Source organism: Protomyctophum bolini (assembly GCF_963924005.1).
Source record: "Protomyctophum bolini genome assembly, chromosome: 19".
Taxonomy (NCBI): Eukaryota; Metazoa; Chordata; class Actinopteri; order Myctophiformes; family Myctophidae; genus Protomyctophum; species Protomyctophum bolini.
In genome coordinates this window covers 8,188,716-8,211,236 of record NC_137880.1, presented here as the reverse complement: position 1 = coordinate 8,211,236, position 22,521 = coordinate 8,188,716, and the positions used below count along the sequence as shown (strand labels likewise).

Sequence of the window (22,521 nt, the reverse complement as noted above, 5' to 3'; positions counted from 1 at the left end):
ACCTCGTTACTGCCATGTCCTGTTTGTATACCAGCTCAGTGTGCATGAGGCCTTGTGTTTCAGAAGGTCGATCCGCCCTGAGACTGCATCCCCTTGGCCTCGGTCATACCAAAAGACTGTAAAAACGGGACCTCTCCGTTTGCCACTCAGCGTCAAGGGTCAAGGGTCCAACTACAAATGATTCTGCCCTGCGGCTCACCGCTCCAAGAGATGGGTCAAATGCGTGAAAGAAATGTCACATAACAGCAATGTTATATGTGACAAATAGTATAGGACTTTAACCTTTAATATTATTTTTTTTTTAAATGGAAATACAAAATACACCTGTGTTCTCAACGGATCCAGCTCTCGTTAGAACTTTTCATCGGTTCAATATTGACGATTCAACACACGGCATTAACCATGTTCACTGATGTTCTAAAACATTGTGTATTGGGTATCGTGTAGCCTGAGCTAACGTGTTAAGTTTCTGGTCTATAGGGGTGGGTCGCGGCTGAGATTTGCGCACGCCCTGATTGGATCTCACCGATCTGTCCGTCAGCCCTGGCCACTCCTCTCCCACCTAGTGAAGCGCTACGTCACATAATTTGGAGCGACGCCCACCCGGAAGCGTTGACTCCCACTTCTAGACCAAGGCAGCCAATGCGTTCCTCCAGGCTTTCAATTTCCGCGCAGACGAAATGAAAGCCTGGGTATCGAGGCTAGGTATCGTGTGACATCGCCATCATACCCGGACGTTATGCGGGACCTATTGAGTGGCAAAAAAAACCCCGACTTTCTGGCCTTGACAGTCCATACTGTACATCCAAACAGAAAAGTCAGATCTGATTGCATTAGACAACATTCCAGTGGTGGAAAAAGTACTCAATTGTAAGTAAAAGTACGGAATTGAAAATGTACTTGAGTAAAAGTACAAAAGTATCGGCATCAAGATGTACTTAAAGTACTCATTGTGCAGAATGTGCCATTTCACAAGTTCAAAATGTGGACGTTGCGACGCATTGTGAGCTTGTAGATCTGCTATTTTAAAATGGCCGAAATGTATAGGGATGAAGTGGTTAAAAGTAACTAGTGGCCAAAGTAACTAGTAACTAAAGTTTTCAAATGATTGTAGTGAAGTAGAAGTAAGAAGAAGAAGTATTGGAAATTGGAAATACTCAAGTAAAGTTCCTCAAAATTGTACTTAGGTACAGTATAAGTAAAAGTAATGTTGTCAGTGGTACTTTCCACCACTGACAACATTAAACTCACTTTGCCTTTGCCACTCACTTTATGCATGTGCATATACCCTCTATAGCCGAGCTACATGCTCATAATAACGGAATGCGTCGCACACTTGTGGCTCGGCTATATTTTCAGAGCTTTTCACGTCAAAGGGAGGCCATTCATTTCATGAAAAAGAACATAACGTTTTGAGATGTGGAGATATGGGTTTTCCCGCCCGACAAGTAATGTAATATGACATGTGTAATGTAAGCTGTGTGGTGTTGTTGCAGGAAGTCATTGAATGTCATGTGTGTGTGTGTATGTATAGGTCTGCCACCGCATTCAACTAGAAGAGCCTGTTTTTGTTTGCACGCACGCACGCACACACGCACGCACGCACGCACAGAGAGAGCAGAAGCTGCAGGCTGTTTCGCTGTATCAACAGAGTCATATTGTGATACCCTATTTGCGTACAAAAGGTTATCTGTTTTGTATTTTTCACTATATTAGTTTTCTATGTTGGGAAAATTGTGTGGCTCACGGCTATTATTAGTTGAAATATTTGGCCATGCATATATATGGGGCCAACGATTGGCTCAGAGGCATGTTCACTCTTCCATTGGAATGGTATGGACTCCAACCTGCTTCATGTTCACTCTTCCATTGGAATGGTATGGACTCCAACCTGCTTCATGTTCACTCTTCCATTGGAATGGTATGGACTCCAACCTGCTTCATGTTCACTCTTCCATTGGAATGGTATGGACTCCAACCTGCTTCATGTTCACTCTTCCATTGGAATGGTATGGACTCCAACCTGCTTCATGTTCACTCTTCCATTGGAATGGTATGGACTCCAACCTGCTTCCATGTCTCCTAACGCTGCATGGGCTTCTCACACAATTCACCCTTTGTCAAGTCCCGCCCGTGGTTCTGCCCCTCTTCGCACCCATTGGTTGCCGTTTCGTGGTTGGACAAAAATCCATCCACTACCATTGAAATAACATGTTTTTTTCAGTTGCTTCGTATTGGTATTCTGTGCGTTCAATTCTTATTTTAAACGTGGTGTCAGTAAAAAGGAACATCACAGGTGGAGCATGGTGACCGGGCATATCATGTTTGTTTAAATTTCTTTCCAAAAAAGATGTTCTAGCAAATTCAACGTAAACAAGGCGGAACCAGGGGCGGAACAAGGCAGAAAGAGCCTGCTGGTTAGTCAGTCAGGGACCAATCGGAAGGCCACGGGACGTCACGTCATGGGTCAATAGAGCGTCGCAGTCCCGCCCCCTTTCAGAACGACGAGTGGCCCAGGAAATGATTCTCCATTTATTTTCTTCATAGGCTTTTCAAAAAGTATTTATATAAAGACGGTTACGCCGCGGACAAAGCCAACTTGGATCGTGACAAGTCATGACAACACAATATGTTGTGCCGATCAAATAATTTGAAAGAAGAAAGTAAAGGCAGGATACAACACTATTTGTTTTGTTTTTCTTCTTACTAATTATTTGATCGGGCCAAAACATTGTAATTATTGTCATGATTTGTCACGATCCGACATAAATTGTCTGAATGCCTCAACCTTAACGCCTTAAACAAGTCTATGGGTATTCAGAATTCAGAATAATAAAAGATGACACTCATCTGTGTCACCTTAGCGTTTAACCACTTTAACCATTATTTTAAACGTTATAGCTATTGACTATAGCCGAGCTTTATCTGCTATTTTTGAAAAATCGTGAAAACGTGTGCAAATCTTAAGAGTATATATTATTTCGCAGCAAAACATTTTTAACTCATATATTTGCTCCCTATATAGAACAACATATTTTCAGACGGGGGTCGGCGGCCAATTACACATACAATTCATGTCTTCGACATGAAATAGTTTGAGAACCACTGATATATAGAAATAGAAACATAACGTTTTTTTCCCCCCCAGAAATGTCATGATTTTAGAAAGACATTTTGTATAGACTCCGGGCCTCGGGTCTCAACCTCTGACCCTGAATCGTGTCCCGTCCTTTCCTTTCCCTTCCAGAGCATCGTGCGGGGCAGCGTCATCGGACACGGCGACTACATCTCGCACGTCATCGCGGAGATGACGCGCGTGTCGGTCAGCGGCTCCAACACCCTGCGGCGGAGCAGCCCGTCGGCGCGCCGCCGCGCCCAGTCCATGGGCCGCCTGGCCGACATGGTGGAGGGGGGCGGGGCAGAGTACCAGTACATGGAGCTCAGCGACCAACACCACCACCACCACCACAGCCGCCACCGCAAGAGGAGCGAGGGCGGCACCTACTGGCAGGACAGGATACGACAGGTATTACTAGGGTAATGCGATCATTCATTGCCACCGCGAGAGGAGCGAGGGCGCCACCTACTGGCTGGACAGGATACGACGGGTATTACTAGGGTAATGCGATTATTCATTGCCACCGCGAGAGGAGCGAGGGCGCCACCTACTGACAGGACAGGGTACGACAGGTATTACTAGTAGGGGAATGCGATTATTTATTGATACTATTTTTCATAGCGATTGTTCTATTGTTAAACAATATAGAACAATCGCTACGAAAAATAGGGGAAATATATATCGGCTATATGAACGAATGATTCGGCCAAAAATGAATAGTTTTTTTGTCCCATAGCCGATCGGTTTTCTGCTTATTTTGGTAAGACATTTCGGGAAGTGTTGCATATTTAAATCCGTGGCCTGTCCTGGTTTATTTAGAACTAGAGCGGTGCCCGTTGTGCACTGGTCTACTTGGAAATGCATTATGTCTGTGTCCCTTTAATTGTCCGTATGGAGTTCTTTGTCAGCCATACTCAAATATGGAGTCTATATGCAGGTGTCAGTACATCATTGTGATGTCAGAACAGGCCAGCTCCATATATGGGGATCTAGGGGTGATCAGGTGTGATCAATTGGCTAATTTGGGCCCTGTCCAGAGCCTGGGCAGGGGCCTTTTTTGTGGCGGTTCTGGACAACGGTGTGTCCCACCGACTCAAGGCCCGGCAGCGCGTGGGTCCAATTTGAAGTCGGTGGGGCAAACAGTTCTCGAGTTACGTAGATTTCAAACGTATACACACGGACTTGGTACATTTATAGATATGGGCACCAGACATTGTCGGTTATTTATTTGTATATTTAAGTTCTTAAATATTACAATATTCACAAATGTTTTTTTGTTTTGTCCCAATGTTGAATGACAAAAACAAACAAACATAAAAAGAAAAAATATTAATGGTAGGATAAGGGATATTTTTGGTTAAAAACAATACTTTTACTTGATGCATGATTTTATTTTAGATATACATCTTTTGTATAATACACTAAATTAATTAGTCTGATATTATATAGTTCCGTCCAGAAATAAAATGAATAATTTTCGTTAAAATCAAAACATTTTTTTTTCCTTTCTTTATTTTATCATCAATTCATTTGATTAGTCTGATTAACCAGTTTTCACCTCTTAACAGGTACGCAGCGAGAGTGGGAGCCCTAAACTGGCCCCGAGGACCGCCCTGGTCCCGGACAGCAGAGCTCTTACGAGGGCCACCTCCACCTATGAGATGAGGACGTCGCCGGGGGCCCCTAGGGGCCCACAGAGCACCGGACAACACACCCACAGTAGGCCTGTCAACATTATTTCATAATCGACCTAAATCACAACAATTTGATAATCGGCAGTTATTTTTTTGCACAATTTGCTTCTCCGTTCATTATGTTATGTATACAAGGTTCGTCTCTACAAGCTCACAATGTGTTGCATCGCAAAGTTTTTTTGAGCAGTGTTAACTTTGTTGACTAATTAAGACTAAAAGGCAAAGGTGTTTGATATTTAGTCGACTAAGACTAGACTAAGACTAAACAATTTCAGATGACTAAAAATAAGACTAAAATTAAATGGTGCATTCAAAAGACAAGACTAAAGCCCAACGGTATAGGGACTCCTTGGGACAAAACGGTTTTAAGGTCACCTTAAAACGACGTTTCGTCCCATCTAGACCCTTTGGGCTGTATTTTGCGTGTCTTGTTACGTACCAGGTCTTATTCCCTAACTTGAGTAAACTAAAGACCTGGAGGCGTGGTCAATGCCATTTGGCCAAAGAGCATTGATCACGCCTCCAGGTCTTTAGTTTACTCAAGTTAGGGAATAAGACCTGGTACTTAAGACACGCAAAATACAGCCCTTTGTGTCAGAATGTGCTGTTCAAATGAAGACTATAAGGGCTCCATTTTCGTCACCGCTAAACCCCTTATCCCTAAACGTCTTTGCCTTTTTCTTTACTATTTTGCAAAACATAACAATCGTTAAAATGGCCAGTCTTACAAGCTCACAACGTTCCAATGTAGATTGGCTATAGTTGAACTATTCAAAAATGTTTTTCAAAATATAAAAAAAAAGAATAGGCAAATAAGTTTAGGGATAAGGGGTTTTAGCGGTGACGAAAAATGGAGCCCTAAGAACCCCCCCCCCCCCCCCCCCTAGGACTACAAAAATACTACGAGACTACTTTTTCCACCACTGCCATTAATCGTCACGTAAAATGTCGTCGTCGTGACAGGCCACGCCCACGGCGGGATGAGCGGTAGCGTCAGCGTGACAGACAGAATGTCCCGGCAGCAGCAGCAGCAGCAACAACAACAACAACAACAACAACAACAACAACAGCAACAACAACAACAACAACAACAACAACAACAACAGCAGCAGCAGCGGCCCGCCTCCTGTTACTACAACAACCTGCAGACTCTGGAGACCAACGCCCAGCGGCTCAACGCCGCCAGGGCCGTCAGGCCACCTGTCAATCAACTGCCCGATCTCTTGACCTCTGCGTCCCGGAACGCCGCCACCGGTGGCGGTGGCGGCGGCGGCGGCGGCAGGAGGCCGCACTCCACGTACGACCTGAAGGTGAGGAATAATGCAGATCGTTATGTTCTTCCATAACGTCTCTGTCCCTCAGATGGTCTGCTTCCATCAAGTCTCTGTCCCTCGCATGTCTTCAATTTCATCTCTCTGTGGATGTCTTCATAACTAAGGGGTGCGCGTTATGAAATTATGACCGATATCCGATCTTCCGGTTATTTGCGGGGTCATGTCTGCCGATACCGATTCTGACCGATGCCGATATTATACAGAGGACCACAATGGAAACAAGCCAAGGCCCTATATAGGGGCTTGTTGGCCCAAAGCCTGTTAATAAAGTATTCAATTGACTGTCCATTGACGGTCACATTATTATTATTATTTATTTTTTTAATATTTTTTTTATCCCACGATTTTGTAACCCATTTTTCACCCCTGTGTCAATCATCTAATGTGATCCTGGGCTCTATACACACCCTCCACCAACCTAGTCCCCATATATGGGGCACAAGGGGAGAGCAACGGACTTGAACTCACACTTCCTTCATGCCTGAGTGTCCAAGTTGCTCCTTTCCACCTGACAGGGGGGAGTTTCCCTGGTTGGACGTAGCGCGTGGAAGGAACACGTTAGTCCAACCAGTTCCTTTCCCCTCCATCAGGCGCCCCGGCTGGCCAGGGGGAGGCAGTTTAGAGACCAGGATTACAGGATTACGGTCACATTATTATTGTGTCATCAATATCGCAGAATAATAAATAATTAGCCGGGCCGCCTGATGGAGGGGAAAGGAACTGGTTGGAATAACGTGTTCCTTCCACGCGCTATACGTCCAACCAGGGAAACTCCCCCCTGTCAGGTGTAAAAGGAGCAACTTCAACACTCGGGCATGAAGGAAGCATGAGTTCAAGTCCGTTGCTCTCCCCAGGTTGGCGGAGGGTGTGTAGAGCCCAGGATCACATTAGATGATTGACACAGGGGTGAAAAATGGGTTACAAAATCGTGGGATAAAAAATATATATATAAAAAAATATATATCGCAGAATAATCTGTATTATTTTGAGACCAATCCGATACCGATATGGCATTTCATGGCCAATTATGGCTGTTTCCGATATGCTCCCGATTATATTGTCCCTATTCATAACGTCCCTGTCTCTGTCTCTCAGATGTCTCCATAACGTCTCTGTCTGTGTCAGACGTCCTTATAATGTCTCTGTCCCCTCAGATGTCCTCCATGACGCCCGGTGGTCTTCCTCTCCCCAACGGCACCAGCAGTCCCATCGTAGGGCGACCTCCGCCGCGCTCCTCCTCCTCCACCTTCGCCGGCGGAATCTCTCCCATCCTGACGTGCCCCGCCCCCCAGCCTCACAGCTCCGCCCCCAACGAAAACAAACCGCCCAGCCCCTCCCCCACGTTGCGCCCTTCCCCCACCGGCTCATCCTCAACCTGCTCTTCTGCGTCGATGGCGGCCAGATCCACCCAGACCCCCAGAACCTCCGACCAGCTCTCTAGACTGTCAGACCAGACCCCCAGAACCACAGACCACACATCCAGACCCACAGACCACACATCCAGACCCACAGACCACACATCCAGACCTACAGATCAGATCCCCAGACCCACAGACCACACATCCAGAACCACAGACCACACATCCAGACCTACAGATCAGATCCCCAGACCCACAGACCACACATCCAGAACCACAGACCACACATCCAGACCTACAGATCCGCTCTCCAGACCCACAGACCACACATCCAGACCTACAGACCAGATCTCCAGACTTCCAGACCAAGGTTATCATATGTTTTGCATTTCTTCCCCCCCATAACTTTATTTAGACTTTTTGATTTTAATTTAAAGTTTAGTTTCGAAGTGGGTTTGCTAGATTTGTTTCCGTTTTTCTATGTTGTGAAAATATTTAGTTTGAATTACATTTGGTTTGAGTGGATAGTCAGTCAGCGATGTGAGGTTCAAAAATCCCAGAAACGTTGTGAAAACAGCAGATCAGGCTTAAAGTTACAAACCCCTTAACTGATGTCACCCTGCTCCTCCAGACCACATCCCCAGACTTCCAGACCACGCGGCCAGACCTCCGGACGACACCTCCAGACCTCCAGAGCAGACCTCCAGGCCTCCCCCGGAGAAGACCCCCGCCGCGGCGGACCCCCCCGTCAAGGTGACCCACGAGCAGTTCAAGGCGGCGCTGCAGATGGTGGTGGACAAAGGGGACCCCCGGACGAGCCTGGAGAACTTTGTGAAGATCGGCGAGGGGTCCACGGGGGTGGTCTGCATCGCCCGGGAGAAGCAGAGCGGCCGCCAGGTGGCCGTGAAGATGATGGACCTGAAGAAACAGCAGCGGCGGGAGCTGCTCTTTAACGAGGTTAGACAGGGAGGGGAGCTGCTCTATAACGAGGTTAGACAGGGAGGGGAGCTGCTCTTTAACGAGGTTAGACAGGGAGGGGAGCTGCTCTTTAAGGAGGTTAGACAGGGAGGGAGGCTGCTCTTTAAGGAGGTTAGACAGGGAGGTGCTGCTCTTTAAGGAGGTTAGACAGGGAGGGAGGCTGCTCTTTAACGAGGTTAGACAGGGAGGGAGGCTGCTCTTTAACGAGGTTAGACAGGGAGGGGAGCTGCTCTTTAAGGAGGTTAGACAGGGAGGGGAGCTGCTCTTTAACGAGGTTGGACAGGGAGGGGAGCTGCTCTTTAACGAGGTTAGACAGGGAGGGGAGCTGCTCTTTAACGAGGTTAGACAGGGAGGGGAGCTGCTCTTTAAGGAGGTTAGACAGGGAGGGGAGCTGCTCTTAAACGAGGTTGGACAGGGAGGGGAGCTGCTCTTTAACGAGGTTAGACAGGGAGGGGAGCTGCTCTTTAACGAGGTTAGACAGGGAGGGGAGCTGCTCTTTAAGGAGGTTAGACAGGGAGGGGAGCTGCTCTTTAACAAGGTTAGACAGGGAGGGGAGCTGCTCTTTAACGAGGTTAGACAGGGAGGGGAGCTGCTCTTTAACGAGGTTAGACAGGGAGGGGAGCTGCTCTTTAACAAGGTTAGACAGGGAGGGGAGCTGCTCTTTAACGAGGTTAGACAGGGAGGGGAGCTGCTCTTTAACGAGGTTAGACAGGGAGGGGAGCTGCTCTTTAACGAGGTTAGACAGGGAGGGGAGCTGCTCTTTAACGAGGTTAGACAGGGAGGGGAGCTGCTCTTTAACAAGGTTAGACAGGGAGGGGAGCTGCTCTTTAACGAGGTTAGACAGGGAGGCGGGGAGCTGCTCTTTAACGAGGTTAGACAGGGAGGGGAGCTGCTCTTTAACGAGGTTAGACAGGGAGGGGAGCTGCTCTTTAACGAGGTTGGACAGGGAGGGGAGCTGCTCTTTAACGAGGTTAGACAGGGAGGGGAGCTGCTCTTTAACGAGGTTAGACAGGGAGGAGAGCTGCTCTTTAACGAGGTTAGACAGGGAGGGGAGCTGCTCTTTAACGAGGTTAGACAGGGAGGGGAGCTGCTCTTTAACGAGGTTAGACAGGGAGGGGAGCTGCTCTTTAACGAGGTTAGACAGGGAGGGGAGCTGCTCTTTAACGAGGTTAGACAGGGAGGGGTAGCTGCTCTTTAACGAGGTTAGACAGGGAGGGGAGCTGCTCTTTAACGAGGTTAGACAGGGAGGGGAGCTGCTCTTTAACGAGGTTAGACAGGGAGGGGAGCTGCTCTTTAACGAGGTTGGACAGGGAGGGGAGCTGCTCTTTAACGAGGATAGACAGGGAGGGGAGCTGCTCTTTAACGAGGTTAGACAGGGAGGGGAGCTGCTCTTTAACGAGGATAGACAGGGAGGGGAGCTGCTCTTTAACGAGGTTAGACAGGGAGGGGAGCTGCTCTTTAACGAGGTTAGACAGGGAGGGGAGCTGCTCTTTAACGAGGTTAGACAGGGAGGGGAGCTGCTCTTTAACGAGGTTAGACAGGGAGGGGAGCTGCTCTTTAAGGAGGTTAGACAGGGAGGGGAGCTGCTCTTTAACAAGGTTAGACAGGGAGGGGAGCTGCTCTTTAACGAGGATAGACAGGGAGGGGAGCTGCTCTTTAAGGAGGTTAGACAGGGAGGGGAGCTGCTCTTTAACGAGGTTAGACAGGGAGGGGAGCTGCTCTTTAAGGAGGTTAGACAGGGAGGGGAGCTGCTCTTTAACGAGGTTAGACAGGGAGGGGAGCTGCTCTTTAACGAGGTAAGACAGGGAGGGGAGCTGCTCTTTAAGGAGGTTAGACAGGGAGGGGAGCTGCTCTTTAACGAGGTAAGACAGGGAGGGGAGCTGCTCTTTAACGAGGTTAGACAGGGAGGGGAGCTGCTCTTTAACGAGGTTAGACAGGGAGGGGAGCTGCTCTTTAACGAGGTTAGACAGGGAGGGGCGGCTGCTCTTTAACGAGGATAGACAGGGAGGGGAGCTGCTCTTTAAGGAGGTTAGACAGGGAGGGGAGCTGCTCTTTAACGAGGTTAGACAGGGAGGGGAGCTGCTCTTTAAGGAGGTTAGACAGGGAGGGGAGCTGCTCTTTAACGAGGTTAGACAGGGAGGGGAGCTGCTCTTTAAGGAGGTTAGACAGGGAGGGGAGCTGCTCTTTAAGGAGGTTAGACAGGGAGGGGCGGCTGCTCTTTAACGAGGATAGACAGGGAGGGGAGCTGCTCTTTAAGGAGGTTAGACAGGGAGGGGAGCTGCTCTTTAACGAGGTTAGACAGGGAGGGGAGCTGCTCTTTAACGAGGTTAGACAGGGAGGGGAGCTGCTCTTTAACGAGGTTAGACAGGGAGGGGAGCTGCTCTTTAAGGAGGTTAGACAGGGAGGGGAGCTGCTCTTTAACAAGGTTAGACAGGGAGGGGTAGCTGCTCTTTAACGAGGTTAGACAGGGAGGGGAGCTGCTCTTTAACGAGGTTAGACAGGGAGGGGAGCTGCTCTTTAACGAGGTTAGACAGGGAGGGGAGCTGCTCTTTAAGGAGGTTAGACAGACAGGGGGAGCTGCTCTTTAACGAGGTTAGACAGGGAGGGGAGCTGCTCTTTAACGAGGTTAGACAGGGAGGGGAGCTGCTCTTTAACGAGGTTAGACAGGGAGGGGAGCTGCTCTTTAAGGAGGTTAGACAGGGAGGGGAGCTGCTCTTTAACGAGGTTAGACAGGGAGGGGAGCTGCTCTTTAAGGAGGTTAGACAGGGAGGGGAGCTGCTCTTTAACGAGGTTAGACAGGGAGGGGAGCTGCTCTTTAACGAGGATAGACAGGGAGGGGAGCTGCTCTTTAACGAGGATAGACAGGGAGGGGAGCTGCTCTTTAACGAGGGAAGGGGGAGTCTAGGGGAGATTGTGGCGCCAGTGCCAGAGAAATGCGCGAAAGAAGATGAAGACCAACCAAGGAAGCTTTGAGAAGGAAGAGAAGTGGTCACGTGACTGGGCTGCGCCATGACACTTTCATGGGAGCCAAACAACCCGGTTGGCAGAATGCACTGGAGTCAATGAGAGCTCAGTGACCAGCTCATGAACAAACATTATTTATGAATGACTGAGAGCTTTTGTAAAGTAATCACTTCTGGGAAATAACAGAAGACATGTAACACAGTATTGTCTGCTGTGTTGCTTTTCGATGTGTACACTGTGTAATTTTTAAAGAGGTATGGTATCTAAGTACCTTTCTGAACGTACCAAGGTACTCAAATTGAGACCCAAAGGTCTCAATTGTTCATAAATAATGCTTGTTATAAGGTGGTCCAGCCGGCTCCATTCACTGCCATGTATTCATCACACTTCCAGTGTGAGTTTGGTTCCCATGAAAGTGTCATGGAAACCACTTCTCTTCCTTCTCAGAGCTTCCTTGGTGACCAACCACGGACTGTCTAAAGAGGACGGGACGCGAAGACCGCAAGGGCGCCGCCATGTTGCTCACATGGTGCTCCATGGAAGGAAAGGAACATGCGCAGTTGAGACCAAGGAAGCTGAACGAGGAAGTGTTGGCTGCATAAAGCCCATTGCGCATGTTTCTTTCCTTCCATGGAGCACCATGTGAGCAACATGGCGGCAACCCTTACGGTCTTCGCGTCCCGTCCTCTTTAGACAGTCCTTGTGACCAACCGGGAAGTGTAGCCCTGCACAGCTGTAGTGTAGCCTCATTCTGGCACTGATTGAGTTAACGCAAACATGACCCGCTTTAATTACTTAAACTCTCTATATTAGTAGCTTTTATGTCCAATGTAGCCTATTTGTATTTAGTTCATAAAGTTAACAGAACTATAATTAAAGGCATTTGAAATTAAATAAAAATGCTAATTTTCAGGATTCCATTTCAAAAATAGCAAACAATAATTCAGGATTCCAATTCAAAATATAGCAAAAAGAATTGCAGATCTACAAGATTTTGAGCTTGTAGATTTATTTTTTGCTACGACAGTAATATCCAATCTGGCCCTCTGGAGTGAGTGTGGAACTGTAGTGGCCCACTGGAGTGAGTGTGGAAATATAGTGGCCCTCTGGAGTGAGTGTGGAAATATAGTGGCCCACTGGAGTGAGTGTGCAATATAGTGGCCCACTGGAGTGAGTGTGGAAATATAGTGGCCCTCTGGAGTGAGTGTGGAAATATAGTGGCCCTCTGGAGTGAGTGTGGAAATATAGTGGCCCTCTGGAGTGAGTGTGGAAATATAGTGGCCCACTGGAGTGAGTGTGGAAATATAGTGGCCCACTGGAGTGAGTGTGTAAATATAGTGGCCCACTGGAGTGAGTGTGGAAATATAGTGGCCCACTGGAGTGAGTGTGGAAATATAGTGGCCCTCTGGAGTGAGTGTGGAAATATAGTGGCCCTCTGGAGTGAGTGTGGAAATATAGTGGCCCTCTGGAGTGAGTGTGTAAATATAGTGGCCCTCTGGAGTGAGTGTGTAAATATAGTGGCCCTCTGGAGTGAGTGTGGAAATATAGTGGCCCACTGGAGTGAGTGTGGAAATATAGTGGCCCTCTGGAGTGAGTGGGGAAATATAGTGGCCCTCTGGAGTGAGTGTGGAAATATAGTGGCCCTCTGGAGTGAGTGTGGAAATATAGTGGCCCTCTGGAGTGAGTGTGGAAATATAGTGGCCCTCTGGAGTGAGTGTGGAAATATAGTGGCCCACTGGAGTGAGTGTGGAAATATAGTGGCCCTCTGGAGTGAGTGTGGAAATATAGTGGCCCTCTGGAGTGAGTGTGGAAATATAGTGGCCCTCTGGAGTGAGTGTGTAAATATAGTGGCCCTCTGGAGTGAGTGTGTAAATATAGTGGCCCTCTGGAGTGAGTGTGGAAATATAGTGGCCCACTGGAGTGAGTGTGGAAATATAGTGGCCCTCTGGAGTGAGTGTGGAAATATAGTGGCCCTCTGGAGTGAGTGTGGAAATATAGTGGCCCTCTGGAGTGAGTGTGGAAATATAGTGGCCCACTGGAGTGAGTGTGGAAATATAGTGGCCCACTGGAGTGAGTGTGGAAATATAGTGGTCCACTGGAGTGAGTGTGGAAATATAGTGGCCCTCTGGAGTGAGTGTGGAAATATAGTGGCCCTCTGGAGTGAGTGTGGAAATATAGTGGCCCTCTGGAGTGAGTGTGGAAATATAGTGGCCCTCTGGAGTGAGTGTGGAAATATAGTGGCCCTCTGGAGTGAGTGTGGAAATATAGTGGCCCACTGGAGTGAGTGTGGAAATATAGTGGCCCTCTGGAGTGAGTGTGGAAATATAGTGGCCCTCTGGAGTGAGTGTGGAAATATAGTGGCCCTCTGGAGTGAGTGTAGAAATATAGTGGCCCTCTGGAGTAAGTGTGGAAATATAGTGGCCCTCTCCATCATCAAAGTGTCCCACCCCTATCTGCTAAAGCTTTCACTCTGGACATACTATGGAGGTTAGTCAATCACCCCCTCTGGTGGCGAAGCAGATTTACTACACACCCTATTAAAATGGCACACACATGCACACACACACACACACACACACACACACACACACACATACATTTACACACACACACACACACACACACACACACACACACACACACACACACACATATATATATATATAGCCCTATAGCTGAAGGCCTAGCTAGCAAGTAGAAAGACAACAAAATAAATAAAAACATATTTACACATAACATATCCATTCAAACGTTCTGTACATTTCTGTAGGTTTAGAAATGAAGAGTGTGACAGCAGCTGGTGGTAGCCTACAGCATACAGTACTGTACAGTAGGGCCTACTGTATTTCTGTAGAGCCGATCGGTTTGGCTGAGTGATACATGTATCTGACGGTCTGATGTTGGCAGGTACAGTGGTGTCCCGTTCCTTTATACCGGCCTGACACCCAGAGGTTTCTCAAAGTTTTTAAAAGTACCTGGGTACCTATGGAAGTCACACCTCTGATGGGTGTGGTTTAGTCTTAAAGGGTGTGTGAAGTAGGCCTACACACTAATACAAATGTTGTGTGTTCCTTCCAGGTGGTAATCATGCGGGACTACAGACACGTCAACGTGGTGCAGATGTTCCGCAGTGCTCTGGTCGGAGAGGAACTCTGGGTAATCATGGAGTATCTGCAGGGCGGGGCGCTCACCAACATCGTCAACGAAACCAGGTTAGAGCCATGACCGATCCAGTCACCAGTAACCAGGTTATAGAGCCATGACCTCCAGTCACCAGTAACCAGGTTATAGAGCCATGACCTCCAGTCACCAGTAACCAGGTTATAGAGCCATGACCGATCCAGTCACCAGTAACCAGGTTATAGAGCCATGACCTCCAGTCACCAGTAACCAGGTTATAGAGCCATGACCTCCAGTCACCAGTAACCAGGTTATAGAGCCATGACCTCCAGTCACCAGTAACCAGGTTATAGAGCCATGACCTCCAGTCACCAGTAACCAGGTTATAGAGCCATGACCTCCAGTCACCAGTAACCAGGTTATAGAGCCATGACCTCCAGTCACCAGTAACCAGGTTATAGAGCCATGACCTCCAGTCACCAGTAACCAGGTTATAGAGCCATGACCTCCAGTCACCAGTAACCAGGTTATAGAGCCATGACCTCCAGTCACCAGTAACCAGGTTATAGAGCCATGACCTCCAGTCACCAGTAACCAGGTTATAGAGCCATGACCTCCAGTCACCAGTAACCAGGTTATAGAGCCATGACCTCCAGTCACCAGTAACCACGTTAGAGCCATGACCTCCAGTCACCAGTAACCAGGTTAGAGCCATGACCTCCAGTCTGTATCTTTCAGTCCTTGTCCCTTTAATGTCCATATGGAGATCCCTGATGTCATCAGTATGTGCCCATATTTGGGCATGCCCAATTTGCCCATATATGGAGCTGATTCGTGGTTTGTTTATGGTTGTGTTGTCATAGTGATGTGACCGTAGTTTGTTTATGTTGTCATGGTGACGTAGTTTGTTTATGTTTATGTGTCATCAGTATATGCCCTTATATGGGTATGTTCCCATATAATAGCCTATACAAATCATATAAGACTGATTTGTTTGCGGCTGATGCCATGACGACACATTCACATTCGTCCATATTTGGGCGTAGCTGCATTAGGAACTCATTATATGGTTCTGGCTGAGTCATGTGACATGAGCAGTGACGACGTGGTCCGCCCACCCGCCTGTCCTCTCTTAAAGGGATAGTTCACCCCCAAAATCACATGGAGAATTGCATTCATGAATATTTATTTTTGAGTGGTGCTAGCCCCTCCTATAATTAGTGTAGATTCTGTCTGAACAAAAACATTAAAAACCATTGACAATGAATGGAGAATTTACGTCATACTGTATGTGTCTGAGCATATCGGCAAATGGTACTGTATGTCGGTGGGCAGTTTTCCCCACACTCAAACACACTTGCCCGTCGGGCAACCTGAAAGTAAACTTCACCTGGGCATCGGTTTTTCAACCCCTTGTCAAAAAACACATTTACACTATGAATATAGTTAATGTAATTTATCTTGGTGCTTTACATCATCGTTAAATACTTTTGTGTTTACAAAAACAGAGGTGACAATATACAAGTTAAAGATCATAACAAAAATAACATTTGTTTCATTGAAAAAGTTCCATAGTATGAATTTCATTAATCCATTAAGACCTGGGACACATCTGTGTCGCTTTAGCTTCCAACCACTTGAACCATTATTCTATTGAAAGACGGCAGATCTACAAGTGCGGCACCGAGCACCACCCTACGAGCTTGTAGATCTGCTGTTTTTGAAAAATCGTGAAAATGTATGCAAATCTTTAAATATATATCTTTTCACAGCAAACATGTTTAACTCTTATCTTTGCTTCTGGGGGGGTCCTCCGAGGTAACAACATATTTTCAGATGGGTGTTGGCGGCCCGAATACATATAATTTTTGGAGTCCTTGACATGAAATAGTTTAAGAACCACAAAATAGAAAATATAGTTTTTTCAGAAAACTGTTTTCTGGTTTAAGAAGACCGTTCTAGAAGGATCCGAAGCACAACGGTGGCACTGTGAGCGATGGCATGCTCGGCCTGCTCCTGGGCCTTGCGGTTCTCCCGCATGGCCTTCTCCACCTCGGCCTGCAGGTGGCGCAGGTCGTCCTCGTGCTTCTTCTTCTTCTTCTTCTGCTCGACGAGGCTGCCGGTGTCCTGCGTGCGTTCTGCGGCCGCAGCGGTCAGCTCCCGCTCCGCCTGCTTCCTGCCGAGCTCCGTCCGCTCCAGCGCCGCCCTCAGCAGCTCCAGCTCCGCCTGGAGCGAGTCGAAGCGACGTTCCAGCAGAGCCACCGCGTTCTCCTTCAGGTCCTCGTCGTCGGTGTCGTCCGACAACGACGGAACGCTCAGGAGCGCCCGGAGGCCCCTCAGCTGCTTCTGGGCGTCGACCGCCTGCCGCTCGGCTCGGCTCAGCTGGATCCCCGTCTCGTGGAGGTCGCCCTCCATCGTCTCCTTCGCCCTCCTGGCCTCCGCCTCCAGGGAGGACCGCAGGGACTCCGCCGTGCCTCGGTATAGCTCCTCACCGACGACCGGACGGAGTCGACGATCGTCCGGTAATTCCCCAGAGAGGAACGCAGGGAGCGGACCATTTTCTCGTAGTTCCACGCGGAGGACTGAAGGGAATGAACCGTCTTCCGCCGATAGCTCCTCTTGTCCAGTCGCTCTATAGCCTCGGCTGGATCTCTTCCATCTTCTCCTGGAGGTGCGAGAGAAACATCTTCGAGTCCTCCAGAGCGTCGCTCAGCTTGAACGTATGCTCCATGGTAGCCATTTCTTCGTAAGACGTTTTTTGTTCTGCCTTTCTTCAATGTCTAAAGACAGCCGGCCGCTGTGCTAGTGTGACTTCACAGAAATGTAGTGGTTGTGTGTGCCGTTATACTGTGGCCCATGTCATCCCGCTGATGTCACTGTGACACAGCCATCACCCTATAAACTAAACTAACTGTGTCATTATGACATCAGAGCCAAACAAATTGTCTGTACCTGCATCCCTCCTATATCCATCCATATATGGAGATCAGCTGTATCTGTCAGTCCTTGTCCCTTTTTTGTCCATATATGGAGCTCCCTGATGTCATCAGTATGTGCCCATATTTGGGAATGCCCATATATGGAGCTGATTCGTGGTTTGTTTATGCTTGTGTTGCCATAGTGACGTGGTGTAGTTTGTTTATGTTGTCATGGTGACGTAGTTTGTTTATGTTATGTTGTCATGGTAATTGTCATTGCTGTTTTTTCTTTAATCACATGTATTCAGAATCCCCTAGTTGGACATGCTACTTAAAGCATAATTGCCTTATATAGGTTGTTAATGTATGGTCACATATAAACCCCTGGCTTCCGGACTATAAGCGCTCTTCCAGAAATCGGGTGAATGAATCAATGAACAATGCCCACCGATGTGATGTCACTGGTAGGCAGATTTCGGTACTGTCCACAGCCCTCCCTCTGAAACACAGTGAATAGACATGTTATAATGAGCATTAGTGAGGACCAATTATTTGAAATTAAGGTTGACAATGGGCGATGATGTCCTTTGAGTTAAACATTTAATAAAAATATACGTACTTCTGTCACTGTGTGTGCGCGCACGTGTGTGTGTGTGCGTGCGTGTGTGTGTGTGTGTTAGGTTGGACGAGGAGCAGATAGCCACGGTGTGCGAGGCTGTCCTTCAAGCGCTGGCGTATCTTCACTCTCAGGGAGTGATCCATAGAGACATCAAGAGTGACTCCATTCTGCTGACACTGGACGGCAGGGTAATGCCCAACACACGCACACACAAAAAAAGGTCTTTAAATAAATACATACTTTTTGAAACGTCTATGGGGAAAAAATGAATGGGGAATTCTCTTCCAGGCCTGTCGTCGGGCGCGGGACTATGCAACGCTCTATACCAAGCTGTTAGATTCTGAACAGTTATTTGAAGATCATATAAAGGTGCACCTTGGCACAAATAATAACAACAAAAATCATCTTCCTTCACTCTTCCTGCTCCTTCACTATAACTAACTCCTCAGATCAAGCTGTCAGACTTTGGCTTCTGTGCTCAGATCAGTGCCGAGGTGTCCAAGAGGAAGTCTCTGGTCGGAACGCCCTACTGGATGGCTCCCGAGGTCATCGCCAAGACGCCGTACGGAACCGAGGTAACCACGCAGACAGACTGTCTATAGGACTCTAGAGGACCCAGTGGTTCCCAGACTTTTCAAGCCGAGAGCCAAAAGAGAGATTAGCCGTTTGCCCAAACATGGCAAAACTGGTGCACAAACTAGTGAAAAAAATAGCCGATCTACAAGCTCGGCCATTTTCACCACTCCTTATTATTTGTTTTCTAATTTCTTAGATCTTAGATAGTGTTTCTCCATGAAATTACTGAAAAGAAAATCATTGATTTTGATTTGAATGAATGGAAAACTTTTTGCTTTTTTCGGGAATGTTTTTTGAAAATGTTTTGAAATTATAATTCAAAACAAAATGTAGGAAACAAAAAAAATGAAGGAACCCATAACAATGTGTCCGCGACCCACAAACAGGTCCCCTGACCCACTGCATGGGAACTCTGACAAGACCCTGGCACTGGGCGATTTAAATTTCCATTTGCCTGGCATTGAATGAGTTCATGTTTTGGCAGGTGGACGTGTGGTCTCTGGGCATCATGGTGGTAGAGATGGTGGACGGAGAACCTCCGTACTTCAGCGAGACTCCCGTGGCGGCCATGAAGAGACTGAGAGACGAGCCCGCCCCTACCGTCAGGAACCCACATAAGGTATGACCACGCCCCTACTGTCAAGGAAGCTCTGAGAAGGAAGGGAAGTGGTCACGTGACTGGGCTGCGCCATGACACTTTCATGGACACTTTCATGGGAGCCAAACTCACACCGGAAGTGCAATGAATACACGGCAGTGAATGGAGCCGGCAGGAACAGCTCATAACAAACATTATTCATGAACAATTGAGACCTTTTGTAAAGTAATCACTTCTGGAGAAATAACAGAAGACATATCACAGGTTGTTTTCTAATCACTTATACTTTTCGATGTGCACAGAGTGCACACAGTATATAATTTTATCTGAGGATCTAAACAGCAGCAGGTATATCGTTTCTGGCTCCGGAAGTATCGTGATATTTGGCTGCCAGACAGGAAACGGTGGGAAGTCTTGCGATACTTGGTACGTTCAGAAATGTACTTTGTACTTTTTGGTATCTCTATTTTTATAGAGATACCATACCTCTGTAAAAATTACACAGTGTACATCGAATAACAACACAGCAGACAATAATGTCTTTTCCAGAAGTGATTACTTTACAAAAGGTCTCAATTGTTCATCAATAATGTTTGTTCATTAGCTGGTCACTGAGCTCTCATTGACTCCAGTGCATTCTGCCAAAATTCCGGGTAGTTTGGCTCCCATGAAAGTGTCCATGAAAGTGTCATGGCGCAGCCCAGTCACGTGACCACTTAATTTCCTTCTCAGAGCTTCCTTGCCTACTGTCAGGAAACCATATAAGGTATGAGCCCCGCCCCCTACTGTCAGAACAAATATAAGGTATGAGCCCCGCCCCCTACTGTCAGAACCCATATAAGGCATGAGCCCCGCCCCCTACTGTCAGAACAAATATAAGGTATGAGCCCCGCCCCCTACTGTCAGAACAAATATAAGGTATGAGCCCCGCCCCCTACTGTCAGAACAAATATAAGGTATGAGCCGGCATGAGCCCCGCCCCCTACTGTCAGAACCCATATACGGCATGAGCCCACCCCTTACTGTACGGATCCCAAACAAGGTATACTCGACATGCACAGTCCAGTGTAGATTTTTCCTCGACCAAAACTATGGCGAAAAATGTCTCGCTACGGCGCGTCGTGAGCTTTCAGACTGTGAGCCAAGAATATCAAATGAGTGAATCTAACACCTGTCTGTCTGTCTGTCTGTCTGTCTGTCTGTCTGTCTGTCTGTCTGTCTGTCTGTCTGTCTGTCTGTCTGTCTGTCTGCCTGCCTGTCTGTCTGTCTGTCTGTCTGTCTGTCTGTCTGTCTGTCTTGTCTGCCTGCCTGTCTGTGTGGCCAGATATCTCCGGTACTAAAGGACTTCCTGTCGTGCATGTTGATGAGGGACACCAGGGGACGCTCCAGTGCAGTGTCTTTGCTCCAGCATCCCTTCCTCCTGCAGGCAGCCTCACCCGACTGCCTGGTGCCTCTGGTGCAGCAGTACCGCAAACGCATGTCCACATGCTAGCACGCACACACGCACGCACCCGAGTGCCTCTGGTGCAGCAATACAGCAAACACATGTCCACATGCTACTGGTTCAGTACAGCAAACACATGCTAGCATGCACGCACGCACGCACGCGCACACACACACACACACATACACACAAAGTTCACCCAAATGATGACTTATTTTCAATTACACACCCCATGAAGACCTGGAGATTTTCCTTTTCTTTTTGTCGCATTCCTAAGCCAATCATTTGATGATATATTATTTCTCAGTAAAGTTGCCATACTTTATTCACTATATGACAAAGTGTACATTGCTGTGTTTGTTGTGAATATGAGAATAAAACAAATGTCCCAACGTAGTGTTTAATGGTTATTTGGAGAAGAATATATCTGGAGGTTTGCGGTTTCAATATGGGGCTCAATGGCACGTCAAAAAATCACTTTCACCTAGAAAGTCCATTCACACTTTTTATTATTCAGCTTACTGTGGAGACACATGCTGGAACGTTTTACTTCGAAATGTTTTGTAGTTTCTGAGTTATTTAACTTAAACGCCCAATGCATTCTCTATGGCAGTGATACTCAACCTCAGGCTCGCGGGCCACATCAGGCCCGCGGGACCATTATGACTGGCCCACCAATGAAAATCTAAAAAAAAGAAGAAAAAAAATCTGGAAAATGAAATAAAAATAAATAAATCTGAATGAAGTTATATTTAATTACATTATTATAAGTAATATACTATTAGAGTTGTACTATTACTCGAACGAAAATAAAAGCTTGGGGGGGGGGGGGGGGAGATGCAATGCAAATGAAAGACATATACTGTGTATCCCTATTCCCTGAAATAATTTTATAGCTAAACGGACAGAATTCTATTTTATTTGAATGATGAAACCCAGCTGCCATTAATAGTTGGAAATGGAAATTGCGGAAATTGTAATTGCGGAAATGGTGGAAATGGAAATTGCGGAAATGGTGGAAATTGCGGAAATGGAAATTGCGGAAATTGCGGAAATGGAAATTGCGGAAATTGTAATTGCGGAAATTGCGGAAATTGCGGAAATGGAAATTGTGGAAATTGCGGAAATGGAAATTGCGGAAATGGTGGAAAATGCGGAAATGGTGGAAATTGCGGAAATTGCAGAAATGGAAATTGCGGAAATTGCTCTTCACTTATAGCTATCTATTTTCAGGTAGATTGTTTTATTTTACTCAGTCAGCCATATCATTACTCATTTTTTTTCATGAAAAAGGTCATAGCTGGGTAATCTATTTTCAGGCAAATTGTGTTTAATGACACAATGTTTTATGTCTTTAATGATGAGAAACGAGGATAACTCTAATTGTCGTAGTGGTTAAGATGTTGGCTTTCCACGTGGGAGACCAGGGTTCGATTCCCGGCTGTTACACTATCATACAAAAGAAGACCTCAACAGCGCTAAGAAAGATCTGATTAATATGATGCTGTGTTGTTTAAACTTTACTAACTGAAGGCTAACGAACAAAAGATCACTTCAAAATTACCAGGAGACTTTGCCTGGCGCGCAGGGTCCGGCCCATTCCTCTCTGTTATGTCATATGACGAGCATTTAACTTTTAATATCACAATTATTGTAGCTAATCTTTAAAGGAGAAGTGACACGCCCCTCGGGAGCTAATAACTGCTATCAAACTATGCTATCATGATTCTGACGTCAGACTGGCGAAAGCTTTCCCCAACGACTTCTATGCGGGCTCGCCGGGCTTGGTGGCCGTGGTAG

The 22,521-nt window shown here is 47.1% G+C and overlaps 1 protein-coding gene across 1 annotated transcript in view; it reads left to right on the top strand.

Moving 5' to 3' along the window:
• LOC308334542 (serine/threonine-protein kinase PAK 6-like) overlaps positions 1 to 21,178 on the top strand; it is a 40,823-nt gene extending 19,645 nt beyond the window's left edge. Inside the window, exons 3-12 of the mRNA XM_080791340.1 lie at positions 3,248 to 3,526; positions 4,687 to 4,837; positions 5,776 to 6,122; positions 7,301 to 7,874; positions 8,136 to 8,461; positions 14,525 to 14,658; positions 18,165 to 18,291; positions 18,553 to 18,678; positions 19,164 to 19,298; positions 20,602 to 21,178. Of these exons, the coding sequence (XP_080647466.1) occupies positions 3,248 to 3,526; positions 4,687 to 4,837; positions 5,776 to 6,122; positions 7,301 to 7,874; positions 8,136 to 8,461; positions 14,525 to 14,658; positions 18,165 to 18,291; positions 18,553 to 18,678; positions 19,164 to 19,298; positions 20,602 to 20,769 (2,367 nt within the window). The 3' untranslated portion in view covers positions 20,770 to 21,178. The remainder of the gene's footprint in view (positions 1 to 3,247; positions 3,527 to 4,686; positions 4,838 to 5,775; positions 6,123 to 7,300; positions 7,875 to 8,135; positions 8,462 to 14,524; positions 14,659 to 18,164; positions 18,292 to 18,552; positions 18,679 to 19,163; positions 19,299 to 20,601) is intronic.
• Positions 21,179 to 22,521: the final 1,343 nt, after the last annotated feature.